Source organism: Oryx dammah, unplaced genomic scaffold (genome assembly GCF_014754425.2).
Source record: "Oryx dammah isolate SB20612 unplaced genomic scaffold, SCBI_Odam_1.1 HiC_scaffold_3, whole genome shotgun sequence".
In the NCBI taxonomy this organism is placed as follows: Eukaryota; Metazoa; Chordata; class Mammalia; order Artiodactyla; family Bovidae; genus Oryx; species Oryx dammah.
The window spans coordinates 70,750,957-70,777,400 of NW_024070187.1; the positions used below are offsets into that span (position 1 = coordinate 70,750,957).

Sequence of the window (26,444 nt, forward strand, 5' to 3'; positions counted from 1 at the left end):
GAAACCCAATATTTGCATTCAGGATAATATAAACAAATATAGATATTAAAAACCAATCAGCTGTAGAAAGAGGCTCATGCATGGTTCTTCACTGGAGAATGTGACTCAGTGATACTAGGACATGTTGGAATAGGTTGAGAGTACTGTGCAGATATAGCAAAGGAAACAGATATACCTCTGGCCTCAGTCCTAATCTGATTCAATCATTTCTGGGTACATTTCAACGAGAAAACCGAGAAACTAGAGTATTTCTAATCTAAAGGAGATAGCTGGAGAAGTGATAGGCTTGGAAACCATATCATGTGAGCAAAGGTGGAAGAATCTGAGTACTCTGGTAGGTCATCCCACAGATAAGGGGAAAGATTCACTTTCTTTTGATTTCTCACATACAAGAAGAGGCATATTTTAGCATTATATAAATAAGACTTTTTCTAACAGAGATTTCAGCAACACAATGAGCTGCTTTGAAAAGTAGTGAGTCCTCTTGTCATTGGAAATAGTCAGGTGGCAGCTGCGATGGCCATCTGTTGGAGGATTTGCAGAAGAAATTTGCATTTGATTTAGAAAGTTGGTCTGTTTGAGATTTTAACGGAAGAAAGGGAAAGTCGCTCAGTCGTGTCCGACTCTTTGCGACCCCATGGACTGTAGCTTACCAGACTTCTCAGTCCATGGGATTCTCCAGGCAAGAGTACTGGAGTGGGTTGCCATTTCCTTCTCCAGGGGATCTTCCCAACCCAGGGATTGAACACGGGTCTCCCGCATTGTAGGCAGATGCTTAACCCACTGAGCCACCAGGGAAGCCCTGACAATTCTAAATCTCCACCAAGTTTAATTGATCATCATCTGAATATTCTCTTTCTAACCATTACCCTGTAGAGTTCTCTTCCTTGATAGTCTGCCAAATTCAGAGTTCTTTTAACTTCTGGAGTTGAAGTCAAGACTTTATCACTTACATTGTGATTTCTAGTAAATTATTTAATCTTGTCTGTAAAAGGTGGATATCAATGCTTCCTATTTTATTGGGTTATTATAGTGATTAAATGAAATAATACCTGTAAAGCATGCATGCATAGCACTTAGAACAGAACCCAGCAAGCACTCAATACCCAATGGCTATTATTAGTTTATTAGCCTCTTCACTTGTCTTACTCCATCTTTCATTTGGCTACCTACTCACCCTTCACATGTCTATTGTTTAATTTATCTCTCTTACTTTCAGTGAGTTTCTCTTGTCACATGATTAAAGAACCACTTGAGCAATTGAATTTTCATACCTTTCCCATTTAAAAATTGTTTTCCTGATATATTCTGTCATGTTAGCCATTTTACTATCAATTTATAGGAATTTTTTATATATTAGATCTATGGAAATAGTTGTAACATTTCCCCCAGTTTATCCTTTGTCTTTTGGCCATAGAACTATTGAAGATTCTTTTGAAAGTTAGAGCATGTAGAATATTTTCAAAATATATAATGTTTATCAATTTTTTTATTCATGCAGAGCCCCGACTCTTATCTTTCCTCTTACTGACTCCAAAAGGGAATTTAAAAAATATATATTTTTTTTACTGAAGTATAGTTGACTTACAATGTTTCAGGTGCACAGCAAGGTGATTCAGTTATACAAATACACATTTAATATTTTTAAAATTATTTTTCATCATAGGTTATTATAAGATATTGACTATAGTTCCCTATGCTATACAGTAAACCTTTGTTGCTTGATGCATATCTGCAAAAGGGAATTAAGAGAAGTAGCTCCTTGCATTAACATTATGAAATGAGCAGTCTGATGTCTTACAAAATAAAGTATTCCATCATCAAGATGCTTTGGCATCGTGCTTTTAAAAGAGGCTCACCCTTTTTGACAGTTATTTTCCCAGTGTCTCTGCTGCTAAAGAATAGCTTTTCTTAACATTTTGTAGCTAAGTCACTACAGAGGCTCACTGCAAGTCTCCAGACAGACTGGAACTATTGTAACCATTATCCTTCAGTTCAGTTCAGTTGCTCAGTCATGTCTGACTCTTTATGATCCATCCCATGGACCACAGAACCCAAGGCCTCCCTGTCCATCACCAACTCCTGGAGTTTACTCAAACTCATATCCATCAAGTTGGTGATGCTATCCAACCATCTCATCCTCTGTTGCCCACTTCTCCTCCTGGCTTCAGTCTTTGCCAGCATTAGGATTTTTTCTAATGAGTCAGTTCTTTGCATCAGGTGGCCAAAGTATTGGAGCTTCAGCATCAGTCCTTCCAATGAATATTCAGGACTGATTTCCTTTAGGATGGACTGGTTTAATCTCCTTGCAGTCCAAGAAACTCTCAAGAGTCTTCTCCAACACCACAGTTCAAAAACATCAATTCTTCGGCACTCAGTTTTCTTTATGGTCCATCACTTACATCCATACATGTCTACTGGAAGAACCATAGCTTTGACTATATGGACCTTTGTCAGCAAAGTAATATCTCTGCTTTTTAATATGCTGTCTAAGATTGGTCCAGGGAGGCCTGGTGTGCTGATTCATGGGGTCACAAAGAGTCGGACACGACTGAGCGACTGAACTGAAGATTGGTCAAAGCTTTTCTCCCAAGGAGCAAGTGTCTTTTAATTTTATGGCTGCAATCACCATCTGCAGTTATTTTGGAGCCCAGAAAAATAAAATCTCTCACTCTTTCCATTGTTTCCCCATCTATGTGCCATGAAGTGATGGGACCAGATGCCATGATCTTTATTTTTTGAATGTTGAGTTGTAAGCCAGCTTTTTCACTCTCCTCTTTCACCTTCATTAGTTCCTCTTTGCTTTTTGCCATAAGGGTGGTATCATCTCCATATCTGAGGTTATTGACATTTCTTGTTAAGTACCATTATCCTTAACTGCCAGTAAATAATCAGATTGCCAGCCAAACCTACACTTGTGGCAACAGGAAATTAAGTCCCTGCTGCTTAAACAAAAGGACCTGAATTAGTTGGCAGTAATGCTGATATTTTTTAGGTCCATCTTCAGGCCAGTCACTGAAAGGAGGCAGCTGTGCTGTATGCTGGACTTGTATGGAGGCCAGGTTCACCCAGTTCCATTCAGTTCCATTCAATTCAACTCATACTTCCTGATATTTCATTAAGTGCCAGACACTCTGCCTGAGTTATGGACACAAAGAAGAACCCATTAGTCTTCTGTATACTGTCAGGAGCTCACAGTCTAAAAGGGGAAACAAAATAATCCGTGAGAACATTAGAGTCAGCAACATCCGGATAAATAGAATATGTTTCAAAAATATAGAGCAGAAACCTGAAAGAGAAGCCTCAGTTTACTTCTAGATTTCTCCTTAATGTTACCTGCATACAGCCAACTCTTTCCTGGTGAGTTGTCTTTACTCACAACATTTTAAACACCAAATGAGACTTTGTTTTTTGTTTTGTGTTTTTTTCTCCTCCTAACATCCAAATACATGGTATCTTTTCCAAAACCACATCTCCAACTCTCTGAATACCAATTGGTCCAAAACTCCATGTCAATTGTGACATTAACTACTTGGAGTTAGCACAGACCCCACAGGTTAAGGGCTCAGTCCCTACTTCTGATGCCTGTCACAAGTTCTGGGGCCCACATACCTCTCACTGACCAGCTATAAATTGGGGGTTCCCATAACCCCCTCTCAGGTTAGATAGTTTATTAGAACAGAACTCAGGAAGACACGTTCCTGCTATACGAGTTTATTAGCAAGGATACACTTCAGGAACAGCCAAAATGGGAAAGATGCACAGGGCGAGGAAGCAGGGAAGGGGCAGGGAGAGCCCAAGCCCTCTCCAGGAACTCCACCCTTCCTGTTCGGATGTGTTCAGCAACCTAGAAGCTTTCTGATTCCTGAAGTGTTGGGTTGTTATAGATTTCCAGTAGACAGGCATGATTGCTTAAATCATTGGCTCTTGGTGGTTAACTCACTCTCCAGCCCCTCTCTCACTTTTAGAGATTAGGGGTGGGGCTGAAAATTCTAAGCTTCTAATCAAGGCTTGGCCTTTCTGGTGGCCAGCCCCATCCTTCAGCGATGGAGAGTCCTCCTGGAGTCATTTCATTCGAACAAAGTTGCTCCTGTTACCCTGTCACTCAAGAAGTTCTAAGAACTTCAGATGCCTTGTTCCAGGACTGAGGAAAAAGACCGAACATCTTTCTTATTGTGCCATGCCAGGACTTTTTTTGCACTACATTGAGCCTCTTAGCTCCCAGACCACACTTACCATCCACCTCCTACCTCTTTCCTGCCCCAATACATTTCTTTTTCTTTTTCTAAAAGATTGATTGATATTATTATTATTATGGCTGTGGTAGGTCTTTGCTGCATGAGAACTTTCTCTAGTTGAGGTGAGTCAGGGCTACTCTTCATTGCGGTTTCTCATTGCAGCGCCTTCTCTTGTAGCAGCTCACGGGCTCAGTAGTTCTGGCGCACAGGCCTTGTTTGTTGCCCCACGACATTTGGGATCTTCCCAGACCAGGGAATCTAAACTGTGTCCCTTGCATTGCAAGGCAGATTCTTAACCACTAGACCACCAAAGAAGCCCCCCATCACATTTCAAGGTGGCCTCCTGACTCTATACCCAGGGGGCTGCATGACAGCACATTCTTCAGTTTCTGAAACTCAAAACCTTAACATTTGCCTGGATTCCTTCCACTACTTCTCTTCGAGAAGCTGACCCCTCACTGTGTCCTGCCCACTCTTTCTTTGTAGTATTTCTCACTTTTCCCTCAGGCCTTAATCTCATCATTAAAATAACCTCTTGTCCTAGATAATATTGTTCTCTGCACCATTCACCCTTCGATTCGTCTGCTACTCAGATTCACTTTCCCCAGGCTAATTTCATCTTGCAATTTTCAGTTTAAAACACGTTGAATAATTCTCCACTGTATATTGGATAAAATTCAAGCTCTGAAATCCATCCACAACAGTGAAATGGACAGGAAGGGTAGGGGAAATTCCATATGGATGGAGAGGAAGGGAAGCCTAAGAAAAGTACTGGCAGTCTCTGCTTTTCCACTCAGAATGGATGGAACTGGGCCACTGGTGGCACTAAGACAGGAAGGGGTGTTTAAAATATGTGTAATAGTGAAAAGATGCTTATAATGGACACCTGAATATGTATGTCCTCCAGGCTCTGTAGGACATCCTCATGGTTGATCCCTAGGGGAGCAGAGGATGGCCTCACCCAGGTGGGAAGAGATGGGCTCCACCTCAGGTAAAGAGCACTGAGCCCCAGTCCTCAGTGACCTGGTCACAGGTAGCTCACTGCACAGCTCACCCCTTATTCTCTACAGCATCCCACCACTCATCTGGTTTTACATGAAAATCACCCTTGGTGTGAGCTTCCAGTTTTTTGCTTTGCTTTGTTTTAACATTAAGATAGGGAGTATTTGGGGGTGCACTGGAGCAAGAATGGATATTCTGTGCTAAATTCACTGGATTCTCTAATTTTGAAGTGTCCAGGGATTTTGGTTTTAAGCACTGGCAAGCACTCTCTTTGGGCATTTCAGTGTGGCCAAATGACTATCCAGCATTACAGCAGCTCTCTGCCAGCCTCCCACTCAGAAAGGTGGTAGGGTGAGAGCTTTCACTTTGCTTTGTTTTAATGGAAATATAATTGATTTACAATATTTTGTTAGCTTCAGGTGTACACCAAAGTTATCTGTTTTTATATATATATGTGAATCCATATTTTCCTAATTCTTTTGCATTATAGTTTATTACAAGATATTGAATATAGTTCCCTGTGCTACACAATAAACCCTGCTGTTTATTTTATATATAGTAGTTAGCGTCTACCAATCCTATGCTCCCAATTTATCCCCCCTCCCCCACCTTTCCTCTTTGGTAACCATAAGTTTCCTTTCTATGTCTGTGAGTCTGTTTCTGTTTTGTAAATAAATTCATTTTTACTATTTTTTAGATTCTACACGTAAGTGATATTAGGTAGTGTTTGTCTCTGACTTACTTCACTTAGTATGATCATCTCTAGGTCCATCTATGTTGCTGAAAATGGCATTATTTCATTCTTTTTTATGGCTGAGTCAGGATGAGAGTTTAAATACGCCAGGAAATGTGTTTCAACTTGGTAACATTTTCCACGGGGCATTCATACAGAATAGTTTGGCAGGGCTGCACCACAGACTGTCTGAATCGAGACTCAAAAGACTCCTAAATCTAAGCTGTGTCAAAAGAGATCCATCTCCAAAACCAGCCCAGAGGAAGGAATTTAAACCCCTGAGTTTGGGGAAGTGACGTGAATGATTATTTGAAAAACCAAGAATGTGTCAGTCATCCTCAGAGTCTTCAGTAAGAAGTGTCTGTGAGAGAGACTGCTTCAAGGAACTCCGATACTAGATGGAGAAGCCGGAACTAGAACCGGAAATGCCCCCCAGGGTAGAAGCACTCTGAAGAACCATGACCCAACAGCTTCAAGATCTGATTTTATCTTTTATTAAAAAGTGAGAGGTAAAGGAGGGGGCGTATAATCACGCTCCCTTCAAAATCCAGATAGAAATGACCTCTTAAGAAACAATGCTTCTTTACAAAAATATATTTATTTATTTGTCTGTGCCAGGTCTTCACCACAGCATGCAGCATGTGAACTCTTAGTTTCAGCAGGAAGCCGCATGTGGAATCTAGTTCTCTGACCAGGAACTGAGCGCTGGCCCCTGCATTGGGAGTGCAAAGTCTTAGCCAATGGACCACCAGGGAAGTCCCTTAAATTTTGTGTTTTTCAATTTTTTGGCCTCAATGTGCAGCATATGGGATCTTTAGTTTCCTGACCAGGAATCCAACCCATACCCTCTGCGTTGGAAGGACAGAGTCTTAAACCACTGGATCATGAATGCTTCTTTTTTATACTTCATTTATTATCAAAGTATAGTTGAACCACAATATATTAATTACTGCTGTACAGCAAAGTAACTCAGTTACACACACACACACATATATATTCTTTTTCATATTTTTTTCCATTATGGTTTATCACAGAATATTGAATATAGTTCCCTGTGCTATACAGTAGGACTCTGTTGTCCATTCATTCTATATTTACCAGTTCTCATCTTCTAATCCCAAACTCCTACTTTTACCCTCTCCCGCCCACTTCCTCCTTGGAAACCACCAATCTATTCTCTATGTCTTTGACTCTGCTTCTGTTTCACAGACAGATTCATTTGGATCATATTTTAGATTTCTTATATAAGTGACATCCTAGGGTATTTGTCTTTCTCTTTCTGACTTACTTCAAAACAATGCTTCTTTAAAACAAATGCTAGCCTCTGCCAGTGGGTAAGTGATTAGGTTTCACAGATGAATAAGTAGCTATGCATATGCATGCAGCCCAGAAATGTGCCAGGAAGGGGAAGTTCCAAACCAGACAGGGAAAGGCAATGGACCTTTTCTCTAAAAGGAATGCAAACAGCCAAGACTCTTGATACCCCATGAAGCATCAGAGATGGGGAGAATGGAAAAAGATTTTCTTTCTGGGGTTCGCTGCCAACACAATGAGCCCCTGACACCAGCTGCTTTGATTCAAAGCAGACATTCATTCTGCACTAGCTGAGCTATGGACTTTGAGGGGAAGCCCCCAGAGCTAGCAGCCCGCTTTCTAATGGAAATGTTTGAACTGGGACAGTAAATTCTGAGAGTCCCCAAAAGCTGGTACCCAAAACAGCAAAAATAGAAAGACTATCTATTCATTTGAAACTGCTTAAAGATGAGTTCCTGACTTGTGGAAGTTACTCTTCTTTCTTCTTTTTTTTTTTAAAAAAAATAAGCTGCTTCAGCAGCAGTGTTTCTTATTCAATTAGTTTCTAAAGCAAGCAAGGATATACATAAGGCTATTATGGTAGAACAGGCAGACCATCAGTCCAAACAGAAGCGTACATCTTTGGGATGTCTCAAATCTCTAAAAACTTGGTTGGTCATGGGAACCAGAAATATAGGAGACATATACTAAGAATGTGTTGAAATGACAGGCCTCATCTAAGTTTCTCTTGAGAGTAAAGAACATATTTTCCACAGGAAGCCCAAGGCAAGGAGGACCCACAGAGTTAACCTGAATACTAGATTTAAAGAAGTAATCAAACACAGACAGTCATTTCTAATTCCCAGATGTTCCCTACTTTTTTGAGAAGTGGTTTCCCAGATGGGAGCACTGGCTCAAGATTGTTTAAGCTAGTGTGGCTGGAGGGACTAAGCACCCAGCATTGATTCTGGCGGGGATCTGAATTCCAGATACTCTCATCTATTTCACCCAGAATCTGAACTGTGAACTCTTCTTCAGCCCAGTAACCTAATATCAATTCACATTTTCTCCCTTTGCTTAACAATACTCAGTTCAATTCAGTCGCTCAGTCATATCCGACTCTTTGCAACCCCATGAATCGCAGCACGCCAGGCCTTCCTGTCCATCACCAACTCCCGGAGTTCACTCAGACTCACGTCCATCGAGTCAGTGATGCCATCCAGCCATCTCATCCTCTGTCGTCCCCTTCTCCTCCTGCCCCCAATCCCTCCCAGCATCAGAGTCTTTTCCAGTGAGTCACCTCTTTGTATGAGGTGGCCAAAGTACTGAAGTTTCAGCTTTAGCATCATTCCTTCCAAAGAAATCCCAGGGCTGATCTCCTTCAGAAAGGACTGGTTGGATCTCCTTGCAGTCCAAGGGACTCTCAAGAGTCTTCTCCAACACCACAGTTCAAAAGCATCAATTCTTTGGCACTCAGCCTTCTTCACAGTCCAACTCTCACATCCATACATGACCACAGGAAAAACCATAGCCTTGACTAGATGGACCTTAGTCGGCAAAGTAATGTCTCTGCTTTTGAATATACTATCTAGGTTGGTCATAACTTTTCTTCCAGAGTAAGCATCTTTTAATTTCATAGCTGCAGTCACCATTTGCAGTGATTTTGGAGCCCCCCAAAATAAAACTGTTTCCACTGTTTTCCCCATCTATTTCCCATTAAGTGATAGGACCAGATGCCATGATCTTCCTTTTCTGAATGTTGAGCTTTAAGCCAACTTTTTCACTCTCCTCTTTCACTTTCATCAAGAGGCTTTTTAGCTCCTCTTCACTTTCTGCCATAAGGGTGGTGTCATCTGCATATCTGAGGCTATTGATATTTCTCCGGGCAATCTTGATTCCAGCTTGTGTTTCTTCCAGCCCAGGGTTTCTCATGATGTACTCTGCATAGAAGTTAAATAAGCAGGGTGACAATATACAGCCTTGACGTCCTCCTTTTCCTATTTGGAACCAGTCTGTTGTTTCATGTCCAGTTCTAACTGTTGCTTCCTGACCTGCATACAGATTTCTCAAGAGGCAGATCAGGTGGTCTGGTATTCCCATTTCTTTCAGAATTTTCCACAGTTTATTGTGATCCACACAGTCAAAGGCTTTGTCATAGTCAATAAAGCAGAAATAGATGTTTTTCTGGAACTCTATTGCTTTTTCCATGATCCAGCAGATGTTGGCAATTTGATCTCTGGTTCCTCTGCCTTTTCTAAAACCAGCTTGAACATCAGGAAGTTCACGGTTCACGTATTGCTGAAGCCTGGCTTGGAGAATTTTGAGCATTACTTTACTAGCGTGTGAGATGGGTGCAATTGTGCAATAGTTTGAGCATTCTTTGGCATTGCCTTTTTTTTTGGGATTGGGATGAAAACTGACCTTTTCCAGTCCTGTGGCCACTGCTGAGTTTTCCAAATTTGCTGGCATATTGAGTGCAGCACTTTCACAGCATCATCTTTCAGGATTTGAAATAGCTCAACTGGAATTCCATCACCTCCACTAGCTTTGTTTGTCATTCCTGACTCCAGTTAAATCAGCTTTAGTGGTTCAGATGTGGTGGTGCTGGTGCTCAGTCACTCAGTCATGTCCCAATCTTTATAAACCCATTGACTGTAACCCACCAGGCTCCTCTGTCCACGGGATTTCCCAGGCAAGAATGCTGGAGTGGATTGCCATGCTCTTCTCCAGGGGATCTCCCTGACCCAGGGATTAAGCCCACGCCTCCAGAGTTTCCTGTATTGACAGGTGGATTCTTCATTCTTTTCTCTGCATGTGTCTATTTCTCTTCACATAGTGTGTTCTTTTTACCAGTACATCAGGCATACTGGATTAGGGGTCCATCCTATACCAGTGTGACTTGATCTTAATCAGTGACACCTGCAATGACTCTATTTCCAAATAAGATCACACTCTGAGGGGCTAGGACTTCAACATATGAATTTCAGGGAGGACATAATTCAACCCTTAACACTACATAGAGTTCTATCACAAAGCACTCACTTAAATTCATTGAAATGCTCTCAGCCAAGAACTATAAAAATAAGAAGAAAGGAAACACACAATTTGAATAATCTGGGCAGTTTTGCCCACTATTTTACAATACTTTATGCTATCCAGGGGAGACTGAGACGGAAGATGAGACTCTGCTGTTCACTCAGTTAGATGCAATTTCCTTTTACCTCTTGAGAACTCAGCATGAAGTCACTCAGAATATGATCTAGTGTTTAAAAATACGTATTTGATAATATGTGATATTTTCCCTAGAGGCTGGCTTTATTTCACTTTTGATGAGAGGCTATTTCGTATTTTGCTGGGTTGCTCTAGTTCGCTCTACAGGGATGGTAGGAAAATGCTTTTACACTTCATTGAATTCTTTCACTTTTGCCTAGACTGCCTCCTCCATCCCTCTCTCACCTCAGTCATAACTAAACAAATAAGCCAAGGTGGAAAGCTTTCAGCTTTTCAGTGAAACAAAGAGGGAGTGAAGGAGGAAATAAAAGAAGGAAACAAAAAATGAAAAACCTCTATGCAAGTGTGAGGCTCTATAGGCTATATGATACGGTCTTTTGTCTTCCTGCTCATCCAGACTAAATAAAAATCTCAAAAACTAGGGGGATATGATGGTGTGAACGGTAGCCACCCCAAGAGATAAGTCCATGTCCTAATCCCCAGAACAAGTAATTGTTACCTTATTTGGAAATAGGATCTTAGTAGATGTAATTAAGTTAAAGACCTTGAGGTGAAGAGATTACCTGGATTATCTGAGTGGGTCCTAAATCCAATGATAGTCAGTGAGTCAGTCAGTTCAGTCGCTGAGTCATGTCCGACTCTTTGCGACCTTATGAATCACAGCACGTCAGGCCTCCCTGTCCATCACCATTTCCCAGAGTTCACTCAGACTCACGTCCATCGAGTCAGTGATGCCATCCAGCCATCTCATCCTCTGTCATCCCCTTCTCCTCCTGCCCCCAATCCCTCCCAGCATCAGAGTCTTTTCCAATGACTCAACTCTTCGCATGAGGTGTCCGAAGTATTGGAGCTTCAGCTTTAGCATTATTCCTTCCAAAGAGATTCCAGGGTTGATCTCCTTCAGAATGGACTGGTTGGATCTCCTTGCAGTCCAAGGGACTCTCAAGAGTCTTCTCTAACACCACAGTTCAAAAGCATCAATTCTTCAGCGCTCAGCCTTCTTCACAGTCCAACTCTCACATCCATACATGACCACAGGAAAAACCATAGCCTTGACTAGACGGACCTTAGTCGGCAAAGTAATGTCTCTGCTTTTGAATATACTATCTAGGTCGTAACTTTCCTTCCAAGGAGTAAGCGTCTTTTAATTTCATGGCTGCAGTCACCATCTGCAGTGATTTTGGATCCCCCCCAAAATAAAATCTGACACTGTTTCCCATCTATTTGCCATGAAGTGATGGGACCGGATGCCATGATCTTCGTTTTCTGAATGTTGAGCTTTAAGCCAACTTTTTCACTCTCCTCTTTTTTCATCAAGAGGCTTTTCAGCTCCTCTTCACTTTCTGCCATAAGGGTGGTATCATCTGCATATCTGAGGTTATTGATATTTCTCCCAGCAATCTTGATTCCAGCTTGTGTTTCTTCCAGTACAGCGTTTCTCATGATGTACTCTACATAGAAGTTAAATAAGCAGGGTGACAATATACAGCCTTGACGTCCTCCTTTTCCTATTTGGAACCAGTCTGTTGTTCCATGTCCAGTTCTAACTGTTGCTTCCTGATCTGCACACAGATTTCTCAAGAGGCAGGTTAGGTGGTCTGGTATTCCCATCTCTCTCAGAATCTTCCACAGTTGATTGTGATCCACACAGTCAAAGGCTTTGGCATAGTCAATAAAACAGAAATAGATGTTTTCCTGGAACTCTATTGCTTTTTCCATGATCCAGCAGATGTTGGCAATTTGATCTCTGGTTCCTCTGCCTTTTCTAAAACCAGCTTGAACACCAGGAAGTTCACGGTTCACATATTGCTGAAGCCTGGCTTGGAGAATTTTGAGCATTACTTTACTAGCATGTGAGATGAGTGCAATTGTGTGGTAGTTTGAGCATTCTTTGGCATTGCCTTTCTTTGGAATTGGAACGAAAACTGACCTTTTCCAGTCCTGTGGCCACTGCTGAGTTTTCCAAATTTGCTGGCATATTGAGTGCAGCACTTTCACAGCATCAACTTTCAGGATTTGAAACAGCTCAACTGGAATTCCATCACCTCCACTAGCTTTGTTCGTAGTGATGCTTTCTAAGGCCCACTTGACTTCACTTTCCAAGATTTCTGGCTCTAGATTAGTGATCACATCATCATGATTATCTGGGTCGTGACCGGGAGGAGACTCCCAGCTTCCGAGGTCAGGGCGGCGGCCGGGAGGAGACACCTCGAACCAGAGGCCAAGGGCGATGACCCTGAGGAGCCATCCCGAGCCCGAGGCCAGGGGTGGCAGCTGGGAGGAGCCACCCACGCCCGAGGCCAGAGCCAGCGGCTGGGAGGAGCATCCTGAGGAGTGGTGGCTGCGCACTAGAGGCGCTATCCCAAGTTGAAGGTCAGGAACAGCAGCGGTAAGGAGATACCCCTCGTCCAAGGTAAGGAGCAGTGGCTGTGCTTTGCTGGAGCAGCCGTGAAGAGATACCCCACGCCCAAGGTAAGAGAAACCCAAGTAAGATGGTAGGTGTTGCAAGAGGGCATCAGAGGGCAGACACACTGAAACCATACTCACAGAAAGCTAGTCAATCTAATCACACTAGACCACAGCCTTGTCTAACTCAATGAAACCAAGCCATGCCTGCGGGGCAACCCAAGATGGGCAGGTCATGGTGGAGAGGCCTGACAGAATGTGGTCCACTGGAGAAGGGAATGGCAAGCCACTTCAGTATTCTTGCCTTGAGAACCCCATGAACAGTATGAAAAGGCAAAATGATAGGATACCAAAAGAGGAACTCCCCAGGTCATTAGGGGCCCAATTTGCTACTGGAGATCAATGGATAAATAACTCCAGAAAGAATGAAGGGATGGAGCCAAAGCAAACACAATACCCAGTTGTGGATGTGACTGGTGATAGAAGCAAGATCTGATGCTGTAAAGAGCAATCCAATGATAAGTGTCTTTATAAACACCACCCTTATGGCAGAAAGCAAAGAAGAACTAAAGAGCCTCTTGATGAAAGTGAAAGGTAAAAAAAACTGATTTAAAAGTCAACATTCAAAAAATGAAGATCATGGCATCTGGTCCCATCACTTCATGGCAAATAGATGGGGAAACAATGGAAACAGTGAGAAACTTTATTTTTCTGGGCCCCAAAATCACTGCAGATGGTGATTGCAGCCATGAAATTAAAAGACACTTGCCCCTTGGAAGAAAAGCTATGATCAACCTAGACAGCATATTAAAAAGCAGAGACACTACTTTGCCAACAAAGGTCCGTCTAGTCAAAGCTATGGTTTCTCCAGTAGTCATGTATGGAAGTGAGATTTGGACTGTAGAAAATTGATGCTTTTGGACTGTGGTGTTGGAGAAGACTCTTGAGAGTCCCTTGGACTGCAAGGAGATCCAACCAGTCAATCCTAAAAGAAATCAGTCCTGAATATTCATTGGAAGGACTGATGCTGAAGCTGAAACTCCAAAGCTGAAACTCTGGTCGCCTGATGCGAAGAACTGATCCATGGGAAAAGACCCTGATGCTGGGAAAGACTGAAGGCAGGAGGAGAAGGGGATGGCAGAGGATGAGATGGTTGGATGGCATCACTGACTTGACGGACATGAGTTTGAGCAAGCTCATGGGAGTTGGTGATGGACAGGGAAGCCTGTCCTGCTGCAGTCCATGGGGTCGCAAAGAGTTAGACACGACTGAGAGACTAAACAAACAGAGGATTTCTCTGATGGTCCAGTGATTAAAACTGAGCCTTCCAATGCAGAGAGTGCAGGTTCAAGCCCTGGTTGGGGAACTAAGATCCCACATGCCTCAGGGCCAAAAAACCAAAGCAGAAAACAGAAATAATATTGTAACAAATTCAATAAAGACTTTAAAAATGGTACCCATCAAAAATATTAACAAATCTTAAAAAAAAATAAATAAAGACGTGGGAGATTCAAAGATACACAGGAGAAGAAAAGGTGGAGGCAGAAATGGGAGTGATGTTGTCACAAACTAAGGAAGCCAGAGAATGCCAACAGCCACCATGAGCTGGACAAGGGAGGGAAGGACACCCCTCCAGAACTTCTAGAGGGAGCACAGCCATGACAACACTCTGATTTCAGACATCTGGTCTCCAGAGCCCTGAGAGGATACGTTTCTGTTGTGGTAAGCCACCTAGTTTGTGATCCTGTATAAGGGCAGCCATGGGCTTCCCAGGTGGTGCTGATGGTAAAGAACCCACCTGCCCATGCAGGAGACATAGGAGAGGTGGGTTCGCTCCCTGGCTAGGGAAGATCCCCTGGAGGAGAGCATGGCAACTCACCCAGTCTTCTTGTCTGGAGAATCCCATGGGCAGAGGAGCCTGGCGGGCTACAATCCACAGAGTTGCAGAAAGTCAGACACGACTGAAGTGACTTAGCACGCTCGATGCACATAACGGCAGCTGAGGAAGCTAAAACAGGGAGTAAAAGTATGCAAGGGACAAAATGGACTTAATAGAATCAGTGTCAAAGCCCAGAGTCTAGGAAATCCCTATCTTCCACACCCCACACACCAAGCAAGCAAGAGCCATACACACCAAGCGTGTGTACTACCATGTCTAGAAGCTTTCTCAGCCATCTTTCTCCTTACTATTTGGAGAGGCTCACACATTGACAGCAGTCAGTAAATAACTTGCTGATGTCCAGTATGAATAATGCCTGTTTGTTTTACCCACAGAGTTTGCTTAGCCTGCCACTGATCCATCCTGCTGGCGGACCTGTAATGAAGTAACAAAAGTCAGGAGGCAAAGCATCTACTCCTGGAGAAAGTGAAACCACACAAAACCAGCTCCAGACTGTCTACGGAGCAAGACAGTAGGAACATTCTACCAAAACCAGCTGTGAGGCTGTTGGCTCCAGCAGGGTTACCTGGTGCCACCAGTCCCCGGGCCTTTGAGGTCTCTGCAGAATAGTTAGGTGGCTTCTCCACTTTCCCCACTGCTGGTTGAGATTCAAATTTTTCAAGCCTGAGAAGTCAGTTTCCTGCTGACAAGTGCTTGCCAGCCCCGAAATTTTATTGATCTCGTCTCCACTGCTATCTCTTTGTTCTAAAGCCTTTTAAAACGTATCTTTAAAATTCCTTTATCATCATTCTAGAAGGATGAAGGAGAGAGGGATGAAAGAAGGAAGCAATGAGGGAGGGAGGAAGGGAGAGAGGCTAAAGTTAATGTATACGTTTAATCTGCCATCTTTAACTAGAATGATGCAAATTTTTCATCTGAAGATTTGTACCTTGATTCAGTTCTGGAAAATTCTTAGCTATTATCTCTCAAATCTTGCTTCTCTGCTGAGTCGTTTTTTCTTTTCCTACAGTAACAAGTCACCATAAACATAGCAGCTTAAGACAACACAAATTTATTATCTCATAGTTCTGTAGGTCAGAAGTCCAAGTGGGCTCTGCTGTCAAAATCAAGGTGTTAGCAGTCTGAGTTTTTACCTGGAGGTAAGAAAATAGAGGAAGGAATCTGCTTCCTCGTCCATTCCAGTTGTTGGCAGGCACTCAGCTCCCTGTTCCTGGGGCTGAGTCTCACGAGTCCCTGCGGGCTGTTAGCCTCCTTCAGCTCTCCTAGGGTCCCCGCACTCATCACATGCACCCACCATCTCCAGACCCCCAACATCTGTCAAATCCTGCTCACACTTGTTTGCTTTTAAGGGTTTGTGCAAATACATTGGGCCCACCTGAAAAATTCAGGACAATCTGCCTATTTTTAGGCCTTTAACAACCTCAATTACATCTGTAAAGTCCCTCTTGCCAAGTAATATAACATATTCATAGGTTCCAGAAATTTGGGTGTGGATATCTTTGGTGGGGAGGTCTGCTTGCCATAGCTGCTATTCCTTCAAGTGCCTCTTTTGAATCTCTCAAGCTAATATTTGTATTTCTTAATTGTGTTCTAAATATATTTGTCTGCAAAGAAATGGGTTCTAGGTAAATTCTCTGATTCTTTTAACTATAATCTACATTTCATCCCACTTAATAATGTAAAGTTTTTGATGACTATAATTTTAATTTCCAGATTTTCTGACCGGTTCCCTCTCATATGCATCTGTTCTTGTTTCATTTAACAATTCTTGTTCTTTCTAATGGCAGTTACTTCTTCCATCTATCTAGACCAGTAATTCTCAACCAGGAGTGGTTTTGCCTCCCAAGGGACAGTCGGCAATATCTGGAGAGATTTTTGGTTGTCACAACTTGGTGGATGGTACTGGCATCTAGTGGATAGAAGCCAGGAATGCTACTCGACATTCTACAATACACAGGACAGGCCCTCTGAAACAAAGAATTATTCAGCCCAAAATGTCCAAAATGCCAATGTTGAAAAACTTTGATCCAGATCACCTTAAATATATGCATTTTAAAAGTTTCATCAGCCTGTTTCATCTAGAGAGAATGCATGGGTTTTAAAATTTTTATTTATTTATTTATTTATTGTTGGCTGTGCTGGGTCTTTGTTGCTGTGCAGACTTTTCTCTAGTTGTGGCGAGCGAGGGCTGCTCTCTAGTTGCTGTTTGGGCTTCTCACTGAGGTGGCTTCTCCTGCTGGGGAGCACGGGCTTGAGGACACGAGGGCTTCAACAGCTGGGGCATACGGGCTCAGTAGTTGCATCTCCCAGGCTCTTGAGGATAGGCTCAGCAGTTGTCGTCGCACATGGACTTAGTTGCTCTGAGGTACGCGGAATCTTCCTGGATCAGGGATTAAACCACGTCTCCTGCACTGGTAGGCAGATTCTTTACCACTGAGCTACGAGGGAGCCCAAGAATTCATGTTTTGCTGTTTTATTTTGTTGGCTTTGTTAGCATCAGATTTCTTGATTGTTTTTGGTTTGCAAGCTCATTTTCAGAGAAAGGTTCTTTTTCTCTGGGGCTTCCCTGGTAGCTCAGCTGGTAAAGAATCTACCTGCAATGCAGGAAACCCCCTTTGGATTCCTGGGTCAGGAAGTTCCCCCAGAGAAGGGATAGGCTACCTACTCCAGTACTCACGGGCTTCCCTGGTGGCTCAGATGGTAAAGAATCTGCCTGCAATTCGGGAGACCTGGGTCTAATCTGGCTCTACCTCCTTCTGATTATCAACTTTGAGGGTAGGCCTACCAGGATTGACCCCCAATTCAGGACTCCTGTGCCCTGGTGATTTGGGGAGAGCCCAGAGCAAGCTCAGTTTCTACTTCTTTCTGCTTCCCTAGCCCTGATGCTCCCCTAAAGCCTAGGACCTGGGTGGTGAGGAGCAACAACTTTAGATGTGCACCAGGGACCCTGACCCCAGGCCTTGCAGTCCAACAGTGAACTTGCTCTGGTCTTCCGTGTTACCTGGAGCAAAACTGGTCTATAACTTCAGTATCCCACTTACCTTTCAAAATTTCTTTGACTTTGGTTCTTACATTTTCTAACTGCTATGCATTTGGGACAAAGAGTTATCTGGACTGGATGGCCACTGCGTAGTCATGTTGCTGTGATTTTAAAAAAGATATTTGTTGTTCAGGAAAAAAATGTATTTAAATATACATCTTCAAGATTACAAAAGCCATCTACAGAGATTAACTCACTTCCTCTTAGAAATTCCACAAAACAACTTTTTTTAAAGCATGCTGGAAGGCAGACAAGACACAACAGAAAGGGTTAAAACAATGGGTACAAAGTATTCACAACCCACAAAGCAGTTAGGTAACATGGGAAGAGCTGACTCATTGGAAAAGACTGATGCTGGGAGGGATTTGGGGCAGGAGGAGAAAAGAACGATAGAGGATGAGATGGCTGGATGGTATCACCGACTCGATGCACATGAGTTTGGGTGAACTCTGGGAGTTGGTGATGGACAGGGAGGCCTGGCGTGCTGCAGTTCATGGGGTTGCAAAGAGTCGGACACAATTGAGCAACTGAACTGAATATGCAAAGACAATACATTTTCAGAATGAAAGTCCTACTTGCCACAGCAATAATCAGAAAGGAGGAAATGAGCTGCTCTCTGATCATCTAGAAGTTTTCATGTGAGAAACAGAATTCTACAATTTGACCACATGTTTTCTGTTTATGAACAAGCTCTGTAAAACTAGTTGATTTGAATTTAATTCCATTCACAAATGTTTATTGCGGTTAGTGCTAGAGAAACATAGCTGAATAAAATAATCTCTTACTCCAGGAATTCACAATTGGGGACGGCAGGAAGAGACATACAAATAATTACGTTTTGAAGGGATGAGTTATAACTCACGGGATCAAAACATTATGATGTTATATCATCATAGTGGGTTACATCTGGGCATGGGTGTGGGAGCAACAGTTAATTGTGTTGGGTGGCTGACAGGGAAAGCTGCAATTGTGCCTGTCGTTGGAGTTTAGGTGAAGGCGTCCCCCTAACGGGTGAAGGCTGATCCGCGGTAGGGACCAGGGCCGGGCAGGATTTTAACCCCGCGCCAAGAAGGTCAAGCGAGGCACGCGATCGACTTGGAGGAGTCCTATCGCCGGCACCCGCCGAGGTTAGGGGTTCGCCGGCCGCCAGGGGGCGCCGCGGCCTCGCGCCGTGCGGGCCGTTGCGTTTCCGGGCACCGGGGCCTAGCGCCGCCATCCCGATCAGGCGCGTCCCCGCTGCGCGCGGCGAAACGTCGGCCGCTCCCGTTACCGAGGCAACCGCGGCACCTCCTCCGCGCCGTCCCTGATCGTCTCTCCGCGCCATTTTCAAACTGTCCTAACGCTGAAGCCGGTGTCTGGGCGGAAGGAGCCAGCGAGGGACGCGAGGCGCGAGGAAAGATGCGACCGCAGGCAGAGGGAGCGGCGGCCGGGGCTGCGGGTGAGCGCGGCGCGGGGCGGGAGGGCTGGGCTGGGCCCGGCGGCGCCTCCGCCTCCCGGGCGGTCCCCGCGGGCCGGGCTCGGGCGCTGCCGGGAGGGAGGCCGCGCGGCCTCGGGAGGAACTGGGCCCCGGGCGGGCGGGTGGGGCGCGGAGCCCGTGTCGCCTCGCTGCGGACACCTCCTTCCCTTCAACACCCGACAGCGGAACTGCGGCCCGGAGGTCGGCCTGGGGTTGCCCGGACTCCTGGTTCCTCCGGCCCCGATCGCCGCGGGTCTGTGCGGTTCTAGCAGATCCGCCTCCTACAGACTGATGGGTTGATTTAAAAGTTAAAATACCCTTTCGTATAAGAATCATACAGGCTCTTTGTAAAACAAAAGTGCCCCAAAGCCTAGGACGAGTCATCTATTAACCTTTGTCCAGCACCTTAGTAAACATCCCCTCTTCCACTCTCTACTGTTTTTAGTTTAGTGAGGGAGGACTCGCGAGATAACCTAGTTAATGTTGGTTTGGGGTGTTTTGTTTTTCTAGCCCTTGTGCATATATATTATATACATAGGAGATTACACACACACACACACACACACACACACACAGAGGATACTTTTGTAAAAATAAGGTGCACTGGCTTTCAGACGTAAACTCCCCAGAGTTAAGCAAGCGGGTAGTTCCAAGCACGTTTACTTGGAGGACCTCCAAACCTTACCTTTTACGTGGTTCTGCTGGAAACCTTTCAGTATGGCCGCAGTGTTTGGATGATGTAGACGGGCGTGTTGTGTTGGTGGTGAAGGACAGCAGCCCATGCATGGATGGGGAAAGCCTAATACATGTTTTTTTGTCCTTCCTGGGAGGATTTTAATCTTTTTCATCTGTCGTATGTGTTGATTTTTTTTTTTTTAAATACTTACTCATATTGTCTCTCAGAAGGATGTGAGGGTGTATTTTGGGTAACCAAAGTTGGTACCAGACAAAAAAAGAGACATGTTTGAATTGTGAGGCCCTGCTGGTTCTTCGGAGAAGGCAATGGCACCCCACTCCAGTACTCTTGCCTGGAAAATCCCATGGATGGAGGAGCCTGGAAGGCTGCAGTCCATGGGGTCTCGAAGAGTCAGACACGACTGAGCGGCTTCACTTTCACTTTTCACTTTCATGCATTGGAGAAGGAAATGGCAAGCCACTCCAGTGTTCTTTCCTGGAGAATCCCAGGGACAGGGGAGCCTGGCGGGCTGCCGTCTCTGGGGTCTCACAGAGTCGGACACGACTGAAGCGACTTAGCAGCAGCAGCAGCAGCAGCTAGTTCTTGGTCTGACAGGTGCACTTCTGACTTCTTCAGGACTTTTTCTAGAAAACCCTGCATCAGTCAGGTCCCTCTTGTGGAAGGAACCTAGAAAGAACCTAGTATAGAATGGGAACGTCATTCAGAGAAAAGGCTAACAAGAATGTGGAGGAGAGATTTGTAGGAAGGAGTTATCAAGGAGTGGTACTAAGTTGAGGCGGCATAATACAGAAACCTGAGTAGTGGGTCAGGACTCAGGAGACCTGACTGCCCAGCTACTTGGTGGCCTTGTGATTTGGAAAAAGTTACTCTCTCTAGGCAGCCTTTCCTCATCTCTGAATGTGGAGGGTGTCCTTGACCCTTTTCCCCTCATAAGTAGTTGTGAGGGTCAAATTTTGCATATATTCATATCCATGCATGTTTTATATAAATTGTGAAGAGCAATACCGATGTAAAACAAAGTTCTTGTTTGATTTAGAAATATGAGTACTAGGACCACACACATTTACCTGGCAAAGTTTAGAAAAGAGCATTTTTTTTTTAAAGAAGTGATCTTTGGATAACTCCATTTTAGGGTGGATTGATAGATGATATATTCATAGATATTTAAAAAGATGAGGATAAAAAGATGTCCAGAGACACTTACATGTTGGGGTCTTTCTTTTTTAATGTAAGTAAAATTTACATATGCTATTTGAAAAGCTTTGATAAATGTATATATTGATGTGGTGTCTGTCCCCATTACCACAATATTTTTATTACCCACGAAAGCTCCCTCATGCCCTTCCAGTCAGGCTCCAATTATCCCCATGGCCCTAGGTGACAGCTGTTCTAATTTCTATGTACATAGTTTAATTTTGCCTGTTCTTGAACTTCATATAATCATGGCTTCTATTGCTCAGATAGTGTTTTTAAATTCATCCATGCTGTTGACATGGGCCAGTTCTGTTTTATTCTTGAGTGATATTACATTGTTTAAGTATAGTGTACTTATCCTTCTTCTGTATAGTTTGTTTCCAGTTTGGAGCTATTATGAATAAAGATGCTTCACATATTCTTGTAGAGTCTCTTTGTAGATGTTTATTTTCATTTTCTTGAGTAAATACCTTGGAGTAGAATTACACAGTCATAGGCTAGAGGTATGTTTAACTCTATAAGAAAGTGCCACACTTTAAAATTTATTTTTAATTGGAGGATAATTGCTTTACAATGTTGTGTTGGCTTTTGCTGTACAACAACGTGAATCAGTTATGAGTACTTATATATCCTGTCACTCTTGAGCCTCCCTCCCACAGACTTTTTCCACAATGATTTCACACTCCTGTAGCAATGTGAAAATTCCTGTTACTCCAAGTCCTTGAAGACATTTAGTATTGTACCTTTAATTTTAGCCATTCTAGTATGGACAAAATTATATTTCATTGTGGTTTAATTTGTATTTCTCTGATGTCTAGTGGTATTAAGCACCTTTTCGTATGATTATTCTCATTCAGATATCTTTTGCAAATCTTAGCCTTGCATTTCTTATTGGGTTGTCTTTATTGTTGAATTTTAAGGGTTCTTTCTGTATTTTATATATAAATTCTTTGTTAGATATTATGAATATGTTTCTCCTACTCTTTTAAGTTTTTATTTTGTCAAATAAAAGGATATATTTTGATGAGCAGACATTTTTAATTTGAAGAAATCCAATTTATCAAGTTTCTCTTTTATATTTAAAAGAAAAACTTAAAAGAGGCTCCTCTAAGTATTCTCTGCCTGTCTCAGGCTTGGAAAAATATTCTTCTTTCTTTTTTCTAGAGGTTTTATTGTTTTAACTTCTGCATATTAAGTTTATGAGGGGATATTTATTTTAATGCAGCAACATGGATATCATTAGCATTGGATTTAAATCAATCTAAATATTCTAGAGGGCTGTCTGCCTGAAAAGAAACAAAAAATAATTGCTTCATATTAAAATAATCTTTTTAAAAAACATTAAATAATATGTATAATAGAATGATATTTCACTCTTTTCTTATAGGATTTTAATTTTTGGAAGTGAATAAACCTAGTTTGGAACACAAGATGACTACAGCTGCAGAAAGAAAGTATCTTAATATTAGGAAAAGATTGGATCAGTTGGGATACCGCCAGACTCTGACAGTAGACTGTATACCTTTGGTAGAAAAACTGTTCAGGTAAAGATGAAAAGACTGTTGCAAACCTGTGTGACCCTGAATCCCACTTATCTAGTTTCTGATTGAGCTTCATGCTTTAGTTACAGAAATGGGTAGACTTTTTAAAAGTCCTTAAATCATCTGAAGCTTCTCTCTTCTCCATGTTGCAAAACTCTAGGGTCACCATTCACACTATACTATTTAGAGTAAATGTTTCTGAGAGTTTTGTCTGTGAGTAAAAGTACAATTTTTAATGTGATTTTCTGATCTAGTTAGGAGTTCTGTAGCTGCTTTATTCACTGGTTTTTATTTTATTGAAATGCAGTTGACATGATACTATGTTAGTCACTGGTCTTTAATTGCTACTCATTTATAGTGCTTCTCTAAGGTGGTTGATGATGACTTTAGCTGTTAACATGTTAATTTAACTGAAAGATTCTTTGTTATTTTTATTCTTTTCCACATAAATGCTATTACTGTGATTTGAGACTAACTAGAGCAGAGAAATGGTCTAGGAAGTTTTTGCAGTAGGACTATAAGTGATAATGATGAAAAGAAGCAAATGGATGAGAGATACTTTGTGGTCTCTAGTATGGCCTCCAGAATCCTTCATGATCTAGTTCTTGGTCAGCAATTCAGAATTATAGGGTGGAAGTATGTTTAACTTTCCAAGAAACTGACAGGCATTTTCCCCAGTGATTTTACACTCCCTTCACCTTCCCTGTATGAACCACCTGAAGCTCCTGAACACGTGTTCACTCTCACCCTTGGTCTCTCCATATGCTGTTCTATCTGCCTATAAAGTCTCTTTCTCCTCTCCTTCCTGCTTTGTCTTTATGCTCAGTTAGCTGTATGGCCTGCAGCTCTCTGTCACATATGCTGCACGTTACCTTAGCTGTTATTATTGTTAGAAATTTGTTTTACCTTCCCCTTAGAATGCAAACTCCAAGAAACTAGAGACTGACTTTCACTGCCATACCTAGGACAGGCTGAACACATGGTCAGCACTAAAACATTTATTGAGTTTATCACATAGTACTGTAACTTTTGACAGATTGTTAGTAGGATATAAGCTCCATGTCAGTGGGTTCTTTACCATGTTCCCTGCCCAGTAAATGTTGCTGTAGTGAATAGTGTGTTCATCTGTGTTCTTAGAGGTAGGGAACTGATCCGTGTTTGTTGCATCCCTGACACTTAGCATGTAGCAGGCATTCAGTAAATGTTAAATGACCAAATAGGGGTCACAGATTCCACAGGTGACTGACTAAACATGGGAGATGAGTGAGACCAGGTTGAAAGATGATTCTGCCTATGTGTGTATGCTTTATAACTTAATTATGCCGGGAAAGTTTTGAGACCTTCCTAGTACCTTGAAAGACATCTCATGTTTGTTTTCGTATGTCTGATTTTTGATTTGATCTCACTTAGTATTAACATTTAACCCCTTTTAAAAATCTGTTTTTAGTTATTAAAAGTTAATAGAATGTTTTCTTGTATTTGCATTTTCCATTCTTTAATATTAGTGATCTAGTTCATACAACAGAAAGTCTTCGGAAATCAAAATTATCTGCTGTGAAAGCTGAAAAAGAGAGTGCCAATTTTGACTTTGTATTGGAACCTTATAAACTTGAAAATGCAAGGTTGAGTAAGGAAAATAATGAATTATACCTGGAATTAATGAAACTGAGAGAACAATCAGGTCAACATATTAAAGGTAAATTTTTGTGACTTGAAATTTTTGCCCTTTTCATTTTATATGTGGGAAATCCTAGTCTACCTTTGAAACTATTGGTTAGAAAATGTGATAGTCTTCCTACTGACAGTTTCTGAGATATTATAGGGTATGTTGTGGAGAAGGCAATGGCACCCCACTCCAGTACTCTTGCCTGGAAAATCCCATGGACGGAGAAGCCTGGAAGCCTGCAGTCCATGGTGTCGCTGAGGGTTGGACACAACTGAGCGACTTCACTTTCACTTTTCACTTTCACGCATTGGAGAAGGAAATGGCAACCTACTCCAGTGTTTTTGCCTGGAGAATCCCAGGGATGGGGGAGGCTGGTGGGCTGCCGTCTATGGGATTGCACAGAGTCAGACACGACTGAAGTGACTTAGCAGTAGCAGTAGCATAGGGTATGTTGAAGAGTTTCCAAAAGAAAAATAAATTTGCATTCCACAATTTATATTCATCTTCACTGAATGTGGATTAAATTTTTAGAATTAAAATTGCTGTAATGGTGGTGGCGTGTGCTCAGTTGTGTTCGACTCTTTGTGACCCTGTGGACTGCAGCCCACCAGTTTCCTCTGTCCATGGAATTTTCCAGGCAAGAATACTGGAGTGCGTTGCCTTTTACTTCACCAGGGGATCTTCCCAACCCAGGGATTGAACCCGTGTCTCTTGTGTCTTCTGCGTTGGCAGGCAGATTCTTTACCAACTGTGGCACCTGGGAAGCCCAAAAGTTGCTATAGAAAATATTAAATGCTGGTACTGAAGAAAAATGTTCTTGTAACAACTTCTGTGTTTCTGAGAAAAAGTCGTATATCTATTGTTCTGATTCTTTTATACCCTGTTTTTGATCTGGAAGATAGAATGATTTCAGAGGTAGTAGGCAAAGGCTAAATTATATGGCTAACTTATTATAAAATCTTCTTGTATTTAGTAGAAAGCCCTGGCTAATACTTGGCACGAATTGATAATCCCTTAGCTTCGTATCCAATTTACTGGATCAAAAGCTCATATTAGGCTCACCACAGAAGAAAAATATAATTCCTTTTTGTGCTTAGTGACTTATTTGCAATTTTGTTAATGGTGGTAGAAAAGTTGTAACCTTCTAACAAAGCATATAAGAATCAGGTGGAGCCTTTCAAATTATTGTGACTTTTTTTGTTTTATGGAATGGAAGAACTTCTTGCTGTATAAAATACTCTTTAAATCTTTTTCATTTTAAGAGTTGAAAACCACATTGAAAAAGTGTGCACGTGAAACAGCTGATCTGAAATTTCTAAATAATCAATATGTTCATAAACTCAAACTTATGGAGAAAGAAAGCAAAGCTAAGAATGAGAAAATTCAGCAGCTTCAAGAAAAGAATTTGCAAGCTGTAGTTCAAACTCCAGGTGAATCTGTTCCCTCTAAAAACAAATTATATACATCTAATGTTTTAAAGATGTTAAAACTGTTGACTGAAATGGGACTTTGGGTACTCATGCTTTAGACTTTAGTATTTGAAAAGATATATTTGGATAGTCACAAAACCTTTAAAATTTATTTCTTAAAACCCAGCTTATATTCTATACATGTGCTTAGAAACTTACATAACAGTAAACTTCTTAGGTATAAATTGTCTAACCTCAGTGCCTAGGGTTTTATTTCCTTTATTATTAGTTTGAATTCTTTTTTCTATTATTATCTTAATAATTTTCTATTATTATCTATTATTATCTTATTTCTATCATCATTATTAATTATAAAAATACTTCATACTCTAAAGACTTTGAAAATGATACACCTGTTATTTCTTAGTTTTACTCTTCTTAGCCTTATGCTCCTTAGCTCTCAAGGAAGAAAACAGAAATGATGGGTTATATGCAGAGTTAGTGGTTCTCCAGGCTCAGAGTTGATGGAAGAATCTCCCGATCATGGAGGTGTCTAAACCATGAGACTGAGGTTATGGAAGCAAAGGAGGTGAAGGCAGGTGCTGAATTATGAGACTTGGTAGAGACTGAGGGATTAA

At 42.1% G+C, this 26,444-nt stretch overlaps 1 protein-coding gene across 2 annotated transcripts in view; it reads left to right on the forward strand.

The window, feature by feature from the left end:
* Nucleotides 1–19,041: 19,041 nt before the first annotated feature.
* CEP135 (centrosomal protein 135) overlaps nucleotides 19,042–26,444 on the forward strand; it is a 74,435-nt gene continuing 67,032 nt past the window's right edge. The window contains exons 1-4 of one of the 2 annotated variants that reach the window (XM_040238250.1): nucleotides 19,042–19,281; nucleotides 22,578–22,734; nucleotides 24,237–24,427; nucleotides 25,660–25,827. In XM_040238250.1, the coding sequence (XP_040094184.1) occupies nucleotides 22,622–22,734; nucleotides 24,237–24,427; nucleotides 25,660–25,827 (472 nt within the window). In that variant the 5' untranslated portion in view covers nucleotides 19,042–19,281; nucleotides 22,578–22,621. The remainder of the gene's footprint in view (nucleotides 19,282–22,577; nucleotides 22,735–24,236; nucleotides 24,428–25,659; nucleotides 25,828–26,444) is intronic. The other variant, XM_040238252.1, reaches the window with a different exon arrangement.